Raw genomic sequence first — 13,733 nt, 5'->3', positions numbered from 1 at the left:
CATAGCTCTGCCCCATACAGTGCTCTGCACCGTTCATTATTGTCCCATATCTGTGCCCCATATATGCTCTGCACCGTTCATTATTGCCCCATATCTGTGCCCCATATATGCTCTGCACCGTTCATTATTGTCCCATAGCTGTGCCCCATATAGTGCTCGGCACCGTTCATTATTGCCCCATATCTGTGCCCCATATATGCTCTGCACCGTTCATTATTGCCCCATATCTGTGCCCCATATATGCTCTGCACCGTTCATTATTGTCCCATAGCTGTGCCCCATATAGTGCTCGGCACCGTTCATCATTGCCCCATATCTGTGCCCCATATATGCTCTGCACCGTTCATTTTGTCCCATAGCTGTGCCCCATATAGTGCTCTGCACCGTTCATTATTGCCCCATATCTGTGCCCCATATACAATGCTCTACACCGTTCATACTGCCCCATAGCTGTGCCCCATACTGTGCTTGGCACCGTTCATTATTGTCCCATATCTGTGCCCCATATATGCTCTGCACCGTTCATTATTGTTCCATATCTGCCCCATATAGTGCTCGGCACCGTTCATTATTGTCCCATATCTGTGCCATATATATGCTCTACACCGTTCATACTGCCCCATAGCTGTGCCCCATACAGTGCTCTGCACCGTTCATTATTGCCCCATATCTGTGCCCCATATATGCTCTGCACCGTTCATTATTGTCCCATATCTGCCCCATATAGTGCTCGGCACCGTTCATTATTGCCCCATATCTGTGCCCCATATATGCTCTGCACCGTTCATTATTGTCCCATATCTGTGCCCCATATATGCTCTGCACCGTTCATTATTGCCCCATATCTGTGCCCCATATATGCTCTGCACCGTTCATTTTGTCCCATAGATGCTCCACATAAATCTGTGCCGCCGCTGCTGCTGCAATAAAAAAAAAAAAAAACACATACTCACCTTTCTTGCTTGCAGCTCCCGGCGTCCGGTCCCGGCGCCTCCATCTTCCCGGCATCTCTCTCCGCTCTGACTGATCAGGCAGAGGGCGCCGCGCACACTATATGCGTCATCGCGCCCTCTGACCTGAACAGTCAGAGCGCAGACGCCGGGAAGATGGAGGCGCCGGGAAGATGGAGGCGCCGGGAAGATGGAGCGACGCCCGGCGGCTGGAACGCGGACAGGTGAATATAAAATACTTACCTAGTCCCAGCGATCCTGACGCTCACTCTGCCTGTCACAGCTGGTCTTCAGTGCCGCATCCTCTTTCTCTATCAGCGGTCACCGGCATCGCTGATTAGAGAAATGAATACGCGGCTCCACCCCTATGGGAGGTGGAGCTGCATATTCATTTTTCTAATGAGCGGTCCCACGTGACCGCTGAAGAGGGGAAGAACTGCAGCACCGAAGACCGTGGGACGGCAGGGACAGCGCCAGGATCGCTGGGACTAGGTAAGTATGCCTCAGCGCCCTCTCACCCACCGACCCTGCCGCCCACCTTGACTCGAGTATAAGCCGAGAGGGGCACTTTCAGCCCAAAAATTTGGGCTGAAAATCTCGGCTTATACTCGAGTATATACGGTATTTTTTTCTTTTCAATTTTTTCTGATAAGTGCTTCTTCTAAATTGTTTCTCTCTATTTTTTATAATAAATAGTATCTTATACACAAGCTCCATACATTACACGTGTAAAGCACCACTTTCAAAACCCCAGGAATGTGTGTGTAAGATAAAATAAAAATGTCCCATTCGTCAAGATGCTATTTACCAGAGGAGGCATATGCTTTTCTTGCCTCCGACATGGATTCAGCCAGTGAGGAAGATCCCACATTCCTTTAGTCCTCCTCATCTAGTTAGGAAGGACCACTAGTAAGGTGCTCTAAGACACAAGCAACCCCTCCAACAATCAATCCCACATAGACTGCACCCCCTAAAAATTATCAGCCCGTCATTCCGGATTTCATCAGCAGCTCAAGAATCCAGTTTGACACCACTGGCCTCACTGAAATTGACTTCTTCAAATTCTTTTTCAGGGAGGAGATAATAAATTTATGGTGGCCCAGATAAACTTGTATGTCCCTCTATTTTTCACCCAAAATCCCACGTCAACATACAACAGATGGACCCCTGTAGATGCAGCAGAGATCATGACATTTTGGGGAATTGTGCTGCATATGAGCATAATCCGAAAACCAGGGCTTCAGCATTACTGGAGTACTGATATTCTCTACAGTACACCAGTATTCTGTATGGCCATGACAAGTACACGATTTGAAGAGATCCAAAAATGATTGCATTATGGTGATAATGCGCAGAGTTCCCCCTGAGACGATCCGAAGTTTGATCGTCTACATAAAATTCGACCAGTGGTTAAACACTTCAGTAGAAAATTTGCTGAGGCGTACAACCTCCAAAGGAACATCACTATAAATGAATCTCTGGTTCATTTCAAAGGGAGGCTAAAATTTCAACAATACCTGCCCAGTAAGAGGGCCAGGTATGGAATTAAACTGTACAAACTGTCCGAGAGTACATCAGGGTACACACACAGATTAATGGCCTACAAGGGAAAGGACACCCAGATTAACCTCCCTGACTGCCATCCTGGCCTGGGGGTGAGTGTGAAAATTGTGTGGGAATTGCTGCACCCACTGCTGGATAAGGGTTATCACCTCTACATTGATAACTTTCACACCAGCATCCCCCTGTTCAAGGCCCTCTCTGTCAGAAGTACAGTTGCCTGCGGCACCATGTGAAAAAATTAGAGAGGCCTGCCTAAGCCACAAATTGGGCAAATGCTGAAAAATGGAGAAAGCCGAGCCCAATGCAAAAACAACATGCTGGTGGTCAAGTATAAAGACAAAAGGGATGTCCTAATCTTCACCACCATACAGCGTGACAACAGCTCCCTTGTCACTGTTCGTGGTACCACAACACAAGTCCCAAAGCCAGATTGTAACTTGGATTACAATCGGTACATGGCATGTAGATCTCTCAGATCAGGTCCTCCAACCATACAGTGCCATGCGAAAAGCCAAAGTATGGTACAAAAAATTGGTTGTGCACATTGCATAGATAGCACCATACAATGTTTTTGTGCTGTTCTGATCATCTGCAGGCAATACAGGGACCTTCCTTCAGTTTCAGGAGGTAGTCATCAAGGTCTTAATATTTAGCACTCAGTGAGGCGAGGGTTCCGGTACTTCTGAAACTGATAGTGCCCGTATTGTCCCAGGTCAACATTTTCCAGGACCGATTCCCCAAACTGTGAAGAAAGGAAGATCACAAAAATGGTGCAGAGTATGCTCCAAGAGGGGAATCCAAAAGGACACAATTTACCATTGTGAAACCTGGTCTTTGAATTAAGGATTGCTTCAAAGCATACCACACATCCATAAATTAATAAAATTAGTTTTTACACTGTTGACACAACACACTTTTATAATCTGATGTACTCTACGCATCTTACACATAATACCAAATTATAAATTCATACACTAGTAAAACTAAAAACGTTATAATCGTTACTATAAAACTATACCTCTAGATTAATTCTTTGAGGGATGTAGTTTCCAAAATGGGGTCACTTATGGAGTATCCAAGCAAAAAAAGAGAAGTGTATCTAACGAGCGTAGAAGGAACAGTGATGATTCACCAAATGGAAGATCTATCTCACTTGTTGTGAATTCTGTGGCCAAGCTCCCTCCTGTGGTCGAGAGTGGTACTTCGGCTGGTTCTGTCTATGAGCTTCCTTTGGTAGATGAGAGTGGTACTGCGGCTTCTGAGTTTCCTTCCTCAGGTGATGAGGTTAAGTCGTTAGGTGCTGCTCTATTTAACTCCACCTGGTGCTTTGATCCTGGCCTCCAGTCAATGTTCTAGTATTGGTCTTGCTTCCTCCTGGATCGTTCCTGTGGCCTGTCTATCCTGCATAAGCTAAGTTTTGCTTGTGTTATTTTTGCTTGCTATTTTTTCTGTCCAGCTTGCTTTATTGGTTTTTCTTGCTTGCTGGAAGCTCTGAGACGCAGAGGGAGCACCTCCGTACCGTTAGTCGGTGCGAAGGGTCTTTTTGCCCCTCTGCGTGGTTGTTTGTAGGTTTTTGTGTTGACCGCAAAGCTATCTTTCCTATCCTCGGTCTATTCAGTAAGTCGGGCCTCACTTTGCTAAATCTATTTCATCTCTGTGTTTGTATTTTCATCTTACTCACAGTCATTATATGTGGGGGGCTGCCTTTTCCTTTGGGGAATTTCTCTGAGGCAAGGTAGGCTTATTTTTCTATCTTCAGGGCTAGTTAGTTTCTCAGGCTGTGCCGAGTTGCATAGGGAGCACTAGGCGCAATCCACGGCTACCTCTAGTGTGGTGTGTTAGGATTAGGGATTGCGGTCAGCAGAGTTCCCATGTCTCAGAGCTCGTCCTTTGTTTTTGGTAATTGTCAGGTCACTTTGTGTGCTCTGAACTTCAATGTCCATTGTGGTTCTGAATTACCTGTTCATAACAGTACTGGAGGCCCAAACTACTAATGCTTCTCAATAGAGGAAAAAGAGAAGTTCTGAGACCATTTTTTTTTCTTTGCACTGTGTTCTGTCTTTCTTTTCCCCTTTACATCAGGGTGGTTCAGAACACAGGTGTGGACATGTACATTCAAGGTCTGTTCTCTTTGATGGATAATCTTGCTATAAATGTACAGAATATTCAAGATTTAGTGGTTCAGAATCCTATGTTAGAACCTAAGATTCCAATTCCTGAGTTGTTTTCTGGAGATAGAGCAAAGTTTTTGAATTTTAAAAATAATTTTAAACTATTTCTGGCTTTGAAACCCCGCTCCTCTGGTGACCCAGTACAACAAGTTAAGATCATTATTTCTTTATTACGTGGCGACCCTCAAGACTGGGCATTTTCCCTTGCGCCAGGAGATCCTGCATTATGTAATATTGATGCGTTTTTTCTGGCGCTCGGATTGCTGTACGACGAACCTAATTCAGTGGATCAGGCAGAGAAAAATTTGCTGGCTCTGTGTCAGGGTCAGGATGAGATAGAGATTTATTGTCAGAAGTTTAGAAAGTGGTCCGTGCTCACTCAATGGAATGAATGTGCGCTGGCAGCTATTTTCAGAAAGGGTCTCTCTGAAGCCCTTAAGGATGTCATGGTGGGATTTCCTATGCCTGCTGGTCTGAATGAGTCTATGTCTTTGGCCATTCAAATCGGTCGACGCTTGCGCGAGCGTAAATCTGTGCACCATTTGGCGGTATTATCTGAGCATGAACCTGAGCCTATGCAGTGCGATAGGACTTTGACCAGAGCTGAAAGGCAAGAACACAGACGTCAGAATGGGCTGTGTTTCTACTGTGGTGATTCCACTCATGCTATCTCCGTTTGTCCTAAGCGCAGTAAGCGGTTCGCTAGGTCTGCCACCATTGGTACGGTACAGTCGAAATTTCTTTTGTCCGTTACTTTGATCTGCTCTTTGTCTTCCTATTCTGTCATGGCATTTGTGGATTCAGGCGCTGCCCTGAATTTGATGGACTTGGAGTTTGCTAGGCGCTGTGGGTTTGTCTTGGAGCCCTTGCAGTGTCCTATTCCATTGAGAGGAATTGATGCTACGCCTTTGGCCAAGAATAAGCCTCAGTATTGGACCCAGCTGACCATGTGCATGGCTCCTGCGCACCAGGAGGATATTCGCTTTCTGGTGTTGCATAATCTGCATGATGTGGTCGTGTTGGGGTTGCCATGGCTACAAGTCCATAACCCAGTATTAGATTGGAAATCAATGTCTGTGTCTAGCTGGGGTTGTCAGGGGGTACATGGTGATGTTCCATCTCTGTCTATGTCATCATCCACCCCTTCTGAGGTCCCAGAGTTCTTGTCTGATTACCGGGATGTATTCGATGAGCCCAAGTCCAATGCCCTACCTCCGCATAGGGATTGTGATTGTGCTATCGATTTGATTCCTGGTAGTAAGTTTCCTAAGGGTCGACTGTTTAATTTATCTGTACCTGAGCACGCCGCTATGCGGAGTTACGTGAAGGAGTCTTTGGAGAAGGGTCATATTCGCCCGTCATCGTCGCCATTGGAAGCAGGGTTCTTTTTTGTGGCCAAGAAGGATGGTTCGCTGAGACCTTGTATTGATTACCGCCTTCTAAATAAAATAACGGTCAAATTTCAGTACCCCTTGCCGCTGCTATCTGATTTGTTTGCTCGGATTAAGGGGGCTAGTTGGTTCACCAAGATAGATCTTCGTGGTGCGTATAATCTTGTGCGTATTAAACAGGGCGATGAATGGAAAACAGCATTTAATACGCCCGAAGGCCATTTTGAGTACCTGGTTATGCCATTCGGACTTTCTAATGCTCCATCAGTGTTTCAGTCCTTTATGCATAACATCGTTTCTGACAGAGGTTCCCAGTTTGTTTCGAGGTTTTGGCGAGCCTTTTGTGCTAGGATGGGCATTGATTTGTCTTTTTCCTCGGCTTTCCATCCTCAGACAAATGGCCAGACTGAACGAACCAATCAGACCTTGGAAACATATCTGAGATGTTTTGTTTCTGCTGATCAGGATGATTGGGTGTCCTTTTTGCCTTTGGCTGAGTTCGCCCTTAATAAATCGGGCCAGCTCGGCTACTTTGGTTTCGCCGTTTCTCTGCAATTCTGGGTTCCACCCTCGTTTCTCTTCAGGGCAGGTTGAGTCTTCGGACTGTCCTGGTGTGGATACTGTGGTGGATAGGTTGCAGCAGATTTGGACTCATGTAGTGGACAATCTGACTTTGTCCCAGGAGAAGGCTCAACGTTTCTCTAACCGCAGGCGCTGTGTGGGTCCCCGACTTCGTGTTGGGGATTTGGTTTGGTTGTCATCTCGTTATATTCCTATGAAGGTTTCCTCTCCTAAATTTAAGCCTCGTTTCATTGGTCCATATAGGATTTCTGAGGTTCTTAATCCTGTGTCTTTTCGTTTGACTCTTCCAGCTTCTTTTTCCATCCATAACGTGTTCCATAGGTCATTGTTGCGGAGATACGTGGCACCTGTGGTTCCATCTATTGATCCTCCTGCTCCGGTTTTGGTTGAAGGGGAATTGGAGTATATAGTGGAGAAGATTTTGGATTCTCGTGTTTCGAGACGGAAACTCCAGTATCTGGTTAAGTGGAAAGGTTATGGTCAGGAAGATAATTCCTGGGTCTTTGCCTCTGATGTCCATGCTGCCGATCTGGTTTGTGCCTTTCATGTGGCTCATCCTGGTCGGCCTGGGGGCTCTGGTGAGGGTTCGGTGACCCCTCCTCAAGGGGGGGGTACTGTTGTGAATTCTGTGGCCAAGCTCCCTCCTGTGGTCGAGAGTGGTACTTCGGCTGGTTCTGTCTATGAGCTTCCTTTGGTGGATGAGAGTGGTACTGCGGCTTCTGAGTTTCCTTCCTCAGGTGATGAGGTTAAGTCGTTAGGTGCTGCTCTATTTAACTCCACCTGGTGCTTTGATCCTGGCCTCCAGTCAATGTTCTAGTATTGGTCTTGCTTCCTCCTGGATCGTTCCTGTGGCCTGTCTATCCTGCATAAGCTAAGTTTTGCTTGTGTTATTTTTGCTTGCTATTTTTTCTGTCCAGCTTGCTTTATTGGTTTTTCTTGCTTGCTGGAAGCTCTGAGACGCAGAGGGAGCACCTCCGTACCGTTAGTCGGTGCGGAGGGTCTTTTTGCCCCTCTGCGTGGTTGTTTGTAGGTTTTTGTGTTGACCGCAAAGCTATCTTTCCTATCCTCGGTCTATTCAGTAAGTCGGGCCTCACTTTGCTAAATCTATTTCATCTCTGTGTTTGTATTTTCATCTTACTCACAGTCATTATATGTGGGGGGCTGCCTTTTCCTTTGGGGAATTTCTCTGAGGCAAGGTAGGCTTATTTTTCTATCTTCAGGGCTAGTTAGTTTCTCAGGCTGTGCCGAGTTGCATAGGGAGCGTTAGGCGCAATCCACGGCTACCTCTAGTGTGGTGTGTTAGGATTAGGGATTGCGGTCAGCAGAGTTCCCACGTCTCAGAGCTCGTCCTTTGTTTTTGGTAATTGTCAGGTCACTTTGTGTGCTCTGAACTTCAATGTCCATTGTGGTTCTGAATTACCTGTTCATAACACTCACCTGTTGGAAGATTATTTATTACATGACGGGCATGACAAGAGGAAGCTAGATGCCAATACAGCTGACCACGTTACGCTCCCTCTCCCATCATCCCCCTCTCAGTGTCTGACAACACCGACACTGACACGGGGTCACGATTACGTCATGACCTGGCACCAGCTGTCTGGAGATGTGCGGGCATTCAGAGCAGTAGAGGAACCAGAAAGAAAGGTGATGCTGTATATCTGCCCCTAACCCGACCTGTAAGAGAAGAAAAATGATTTATTATACACACCTGCGGGGCAGTCTGGTCAGAGGGGTGTCGCTCTTCTTGGTCCAGAACCTCCCTTCTTCTTATGATAGCCGTCCTCCTGCTTACTTCATGTGGATGATGCATCACTGTGTTGTCCACACAGTCTCCTCGGCATCACTCTCCTGCACAGGCGCACTTCTCTGCCCTGTTGAGGGCAGAGCAAATTACTGCACTGTGCAGGTGCCAGGGCTCTTTGACCTTTCCCGACACTTGTTTGCGGTGTCAAGGAGTCTGTGTGGATGACGCAGAGATGCGTCAGCCATGCGAAGCAAGCGGGAGGGTGGCATCACAAGAAGAGGGGAGGTGCCGGACCAAAGCCCGGACTACCCCATAGATGTGTATAATAAAAGGTCTGTTTCTTCTCTTACAGGTTGGGTTGGGGGCAGATATACAGCATTTCAGAGTGCTGTATATCAGCCCTGAAAGGTAATGGCTGTAACTTATATAGGCCAAAACTGGTGAGAGGTGCCTATTAAGGGCTGCATTATACTATAGAGGCTACATATGGGGGTGCATTTTATTAAGGGCTGCAGTATACTATAGAGGCTGCATTATACTATAGAATCTGCCTATGGGGGAGTGCATTATACAATATATCGCCGGCCTATGGGGAGTGCAATATGCTACATGGAGGCCTATGGGAAGTGCATTATACTATATAGTCTGCCTATGGGGAGTGCATTATACTATATTGAGGGCTATACTGAGGATTGTCTGGTGCATTATACTATATGGAGGCTATCTAGGTTGCCATCATACAGTGTGGAGATTACACTGTTGGAGCTATCAAACAGTTTGGGGGGATACTAAGGGGTCAGTATATATGCAGTGAGGGGGCATTAGACTGCATAAGATAGCTTCATCCTGTGTCGAAGGGAGCTGTACAGGGGGAGACTCAGGACATTTTAAAAAGAAAAGTGGGCACTTACTGCTATAGGTGAACTCAGGTTACTGTGACTGTCAAAGGGGCACACAGGGCATTATTACTTTCTAGGGGGCAAAATGTGGGCAGTTTTCTAGGGCACTTGCACCCAGCATTACCATATTATAGAGGGGTGCTTTATAATTTAGAGGGCGCAGAGAACCACACAGCAGGTGCAGTAATAGGGACACATATGGCAGCAGCGGCTCAGTATTGGGGTATCAGGGGCAGTAATAGTGATACATACGGCAGCAGTGGCTCAGTATTGGGGTATCAGGTGTAGTAATAATGACACATATGGCAGCAGCGGCTCAGTATTGGGGTATCAGGGGCAGTAATAGGGTCACATACGGCAGCAGCGGCTCAGTATTGGGGTATCAGGGGCAGTAATAGTGACACATACGGCAGCAGTGGCTCAATATTGGGGTATCAGGGGCAGTAATAGCGACACATACGGCAGCAGTGGCTCAGTATTGGGGTATCAGGGGCAGTAATAGCGACACATATGGCAGCAGCGGCTCAGTATTGGGGTATCAGGGGCAGTAATAGGGATATATACGACAGCAGTGGCTCAGTATTGGGGTATCAGGGGCAGTAATAGGGACACATACGGCAGCAGCGGCTCAGTATTGGGGTATCAGGGGCAGTGATAGGGATACATATGGCAGCAGCAGCTCAGTATTGGGGTATCAGGGGCAGTAATAGGGACACATACGGCAGCAGCAGCTCAGTATTGGGGTATCAGGTGCAGTAATAGGGACACATACAGCAGCAGCAGCTCAGTATTGGGGTATCAGGTGCAGTAATAGGGACACATATGGCAGCAGCAGCTCAGTATTGGGGTAACAGGTGCAGTAATAGGGACACATATGGCAGCAGAGGCTCAGTATTGGGGTATCAGGGGCAGTAATAAGGACACATACGGCAGCAGTGGCTCAGTATTGGGATATCAGAAGGTTGAGAAGGTTGTGCAGGTTGGGAATAGATGGTGATGGGGCTGGAATATGAGAATTGAAATGTGTCTTTGTTGTATTCTCTACAGGCGAGTCCTGGCTGGAAGAAGTTGTCATGTCAGTCTGGGCCAGATGGAAAAGACGGGAAAAGTGACTACTTCATCAGAAAGAACGTCAGCGGTAAGTCACATCTATAACTGTGCTGTGATGTTGTATGGTAACTACCACTGACCTTATGGCGGTAATATAGAGATTATCTTCAGTAACAGCGCGGTCATCTGCTGAGGTTCTCCTCCACTATTAGGGCGCGTCACCGAGTTGCAATCAAGGTTACCTGGTTAGGGGCCCACTCAGAAGCTTCGCCCTTCCTGAACCAAAACCCTAGCTATGCCTCTGTGTTACATCACTGTTCACACCACACAGAGACCCCAAAAGAGCCTCAGTTGTAAAGGGGTTAATGTCCCCCACGCCTAGTAATGAGGAATCTCCACCACCTACCTCCACCTGCAGAGTCCCACACCACATATATGGCTGCTCTGTGTGCACAGGACCTGTGATGAGGTCACAGGAGGGGAGGAGTCAGGCGTCACATGATCAGGGGCCTCAGTGTATGCAGGACTCTCCTGTGCTGACATGTATTCAGCTTCTCTGCTGGTGTTGCTCCTTTAAGAACAGGTAACGTTGCTAAAAGTAGAACAATTCCCCCCATTAAGTGATTGGATCCCCCCAGATTTTTCATAGGCTGGTTTCACACTTGCGTTTTGATCTGCAGCGTTTTTAACGCAAACGCATTTGGTGCAAAAACGCGTTTAAACGCTGCGTTTTTAGGCGCATGCGTTTTTGCATTTTTTAATGCAAACGCGGCGTTTTGACGCGTTTACAAGCATTTTTTCCTGCATTTGCGTTTTTGAAACGCATGATGAAAAGTGTGTGACAGCTGCCAATCATCAAAATCAACTAGAAAACCCACTATAAACAGAAATACCTAGGGTTAGGGTTAGGATCACTAGTAACCCTAGGGATCCTAACCCTAACCCTAAAACACAAACTCTAACCCTAACCCAAACTCTAACCCTAACCCTAACACAAACTCTAACACAAACTCTAACACAAACTCTAACCCTAACCCAAATTCTAAGGCTGGAGTCACACTCGGCGTAAGACAATACGGAACGTATTCTACGCCCGTAATACGCGTGTAATACGCCAAAATGTCCAAGAAATCTAGTTCCGTAGTTAATGCGTAGCCTAGGTGTGGTCGCGTATTTTGCGCATGTGCTGTTGCGTGTGTAATCCGCATGTGATCCGTATGGCATATTTTTCACGCAGCATCACAAAATGGACATTTAACGGTTTTCTGGCCTGCAAATCATTTAAGTCATCATTAACAACACTAAGCCCTCAACAACAGGTGGAACCCTCCCATCTGCCCTATTTGTTCTGGAGCTTCTTTTGGCTGTGTTGCTTTCACCTTACAAACATGTCTGACCATGTGTACTTAAGCACAACTTAGCGGGTGTTACTTCACTGGGTGTTGTCACGTCGCTTTGGACACCCATATCCGGTTAATGTTGATCCACGAAGGAGACGAAGATTGTGGGTGCATCCTCTATTGACCCAACGCCAGAGTAAAGGACATTTTCAGAGGCTATATTCAGCTTTGAGGTCACATCCTGCCAAGTTTTACCTGTATAGTCGCATGACCATAAGGACTTTTGATATGTTGTTGGAGATCTTACGTCCTGGGCTCACTGTTGTGAATTCTGTTGTCGGGCTCCCTCCTGTGGTCATGAATGGTACTTCGGCTGGTTCTGTCCATGGACTTCCTCTGGTGGGTGTTTCTGAGTTTCCGTCCACAGGTGACGAGGTTAATTCGTTAGCAGGCTGCTCTATTTAACTCCACTTAGATCTTTGCTCCATGCCACCTGTCAATGTTCCAGTATTGGTCTAGTTCTCTCCTGGATCGTTCTTGTGACCTGTCTTCCCAGCAGAAGCTAAGTTCAGCTTGTATTTCTTTGGTTATTTTGCTATTTTTCTGTCCAGCTTGCTATTTTTTATTGTTGCCTTGCTTGCTGGAAGCTCTGGGACGCAGAGGGAGCGCCTCCGCACCGTGAGTCGGTGCGGAGGGTCTTTTTGCGCCCTCTTCGTGGTCTTTTTGTAGGTTTTTGTGCTGACCGCAAAGTAACTGTCACGCTCACGCCCTGACTGGTGGGCGTGAGCTCGGGGGGTTTGTGGCCCCACTGTGCCACAAACCAGACTACCCTGGAAGGGGCGTGACTATGACAGCTGCCTGGGTTTTCACTGGAGCCTCTGATGGTGAGGACAGGCTTGTGCAGCAGGCAGCTGCCAGGTGCTACTCCAGGGTGGTGTCTGGCTGTGACTGCTGATCCCACTTGGGAGACAGGAACACCAGGATTGGTGTGGGCATTAGGCAGGACTGGCAGAAGAGCATGGCTGGAACACAGACGAGTAGGCTGGCACGGCTGAGACAGGGCTGGCAGAGACACGGCAGAGAACTCAGGGCTGGCAGAGACACGGCAGGAAACAGGACTGGCTAGGACAGCAGGAACACAGGACTGGAAGGCAGGGCAGGAACGGCAGGACTGGCAGGAACACAGGATTGGAAGGCACTGCAGAGAACACAGGACTGGAAGGCAGGGCAGGAACGGCAGGACTGGCAGGAACACAGGATACACAGGACTGGTTGATGTGGTGTATGAATCAGGCTGCACTCAGATGACACCCGAGTGCAGTCCTATTGTGAGAGTGATGAAGGAACAGATAGGGACCTGTACACACAGAAGATGCAGGTACGGAAACAAGCCAGAAGGAAAGGAGAATGAAGGAACAGGTAGGGTCCTGTTCACACAGGAGGTGCAGGAAAGGAAACAAGCAGAAAGGAATGAGGTATGAAGAAACAGGTAGGGACCTGTTCACACAGGAGGACCAAGTAACAAGTAGAAGGTGGAACTAAGAAAAGAGAAGGAGAAGTCAGAGCCAAGGGCGGAGACGCTGGAGGCGGAGCCAAGAGCGGAGACGCTGGAGGCGGAGCCAAGAGCGGAGAAGCTGGAGGCGGAGCCAAGAGCGGAGACGCTGGAGGCGGAGCCAAGAGCAGAGACGGAGCCAAGTGCAGAAACACAGGAGGCGGAGCCAGATAGTACCGCAAAGAGCGGAGCCACAGAGCAAAGCCAGAGAGTGCAAAGCAAAGTCTGAGTGCAGAGCCGCAAGAGTGCGGAGTGTAAGCAGACAGAAAACACAAGGAAAGAAAGCAGGGAAGGAAGCCACAGACAAGGAGACCGAGAAAAGACAAAGTACAGACAAGGCAATAGAACAAGACACAGGGACAAAGACACAGGGACCAGGATATTCTGCCTCCTGGAGAGCAGACTACAAGAACAAGGCAAAAGCACAGAGAAAAGCTCAGAGGGAGTAACTCAGAGCAAGGCCAGGCAAACTCAGCAGCTAAACACTA

At 47.6% G+C, this 13,733-nt stretch overlaps 1 protein-coding gene across 2 annotated transcripts in view; it reads right to left on the bottom strand.

The window, feature by feature from the left end:
- The window catches only part of LOC138666945 (zinc finger protein 585A-like), a 101,554-nt gene extending 90,743 nt beyond the window's left edge, over positions 1-10,811 (bottom strand). Inside the window, exon 1 of one of the 2 annotated variants that reach the window (XM_069755141.1) lies at positions 10,760-10,811. In XM_069755141.1, the coding sequence (XP_069611242.1) occupies positions 10,760-10,786 (27 nt within the window). In that variant the 5' untranslated portion in view covers positions 10,787-10,811. The other variant, XM_069755140.1, reaches the window with a different exon arrangement.
- Between the last annotated feature and the right edge of the window lie 2,922 nt (positions 10,812-13,733).

The sequence above is a fragment of the Ranitomeya imitator genome, chromosome 2 (assembly GCF_032444005.1).
Source record: "Ranitomeya imitator isolate aRanImi1 chromosome 2, aRanImi1.pri, whole genome shotgun sequence".
NCBI classification, from domain to species: Eukaryota; Metazoa; Chordata; class Amphibia; order Anura; family Dendrobatidae; genus Ranitomeya; species Ranitomeya imitator.
Note: the sequence above shows the minus strand (reverse complement) of the source record. Positions and strands in the feature narration are given on the sequence as shown.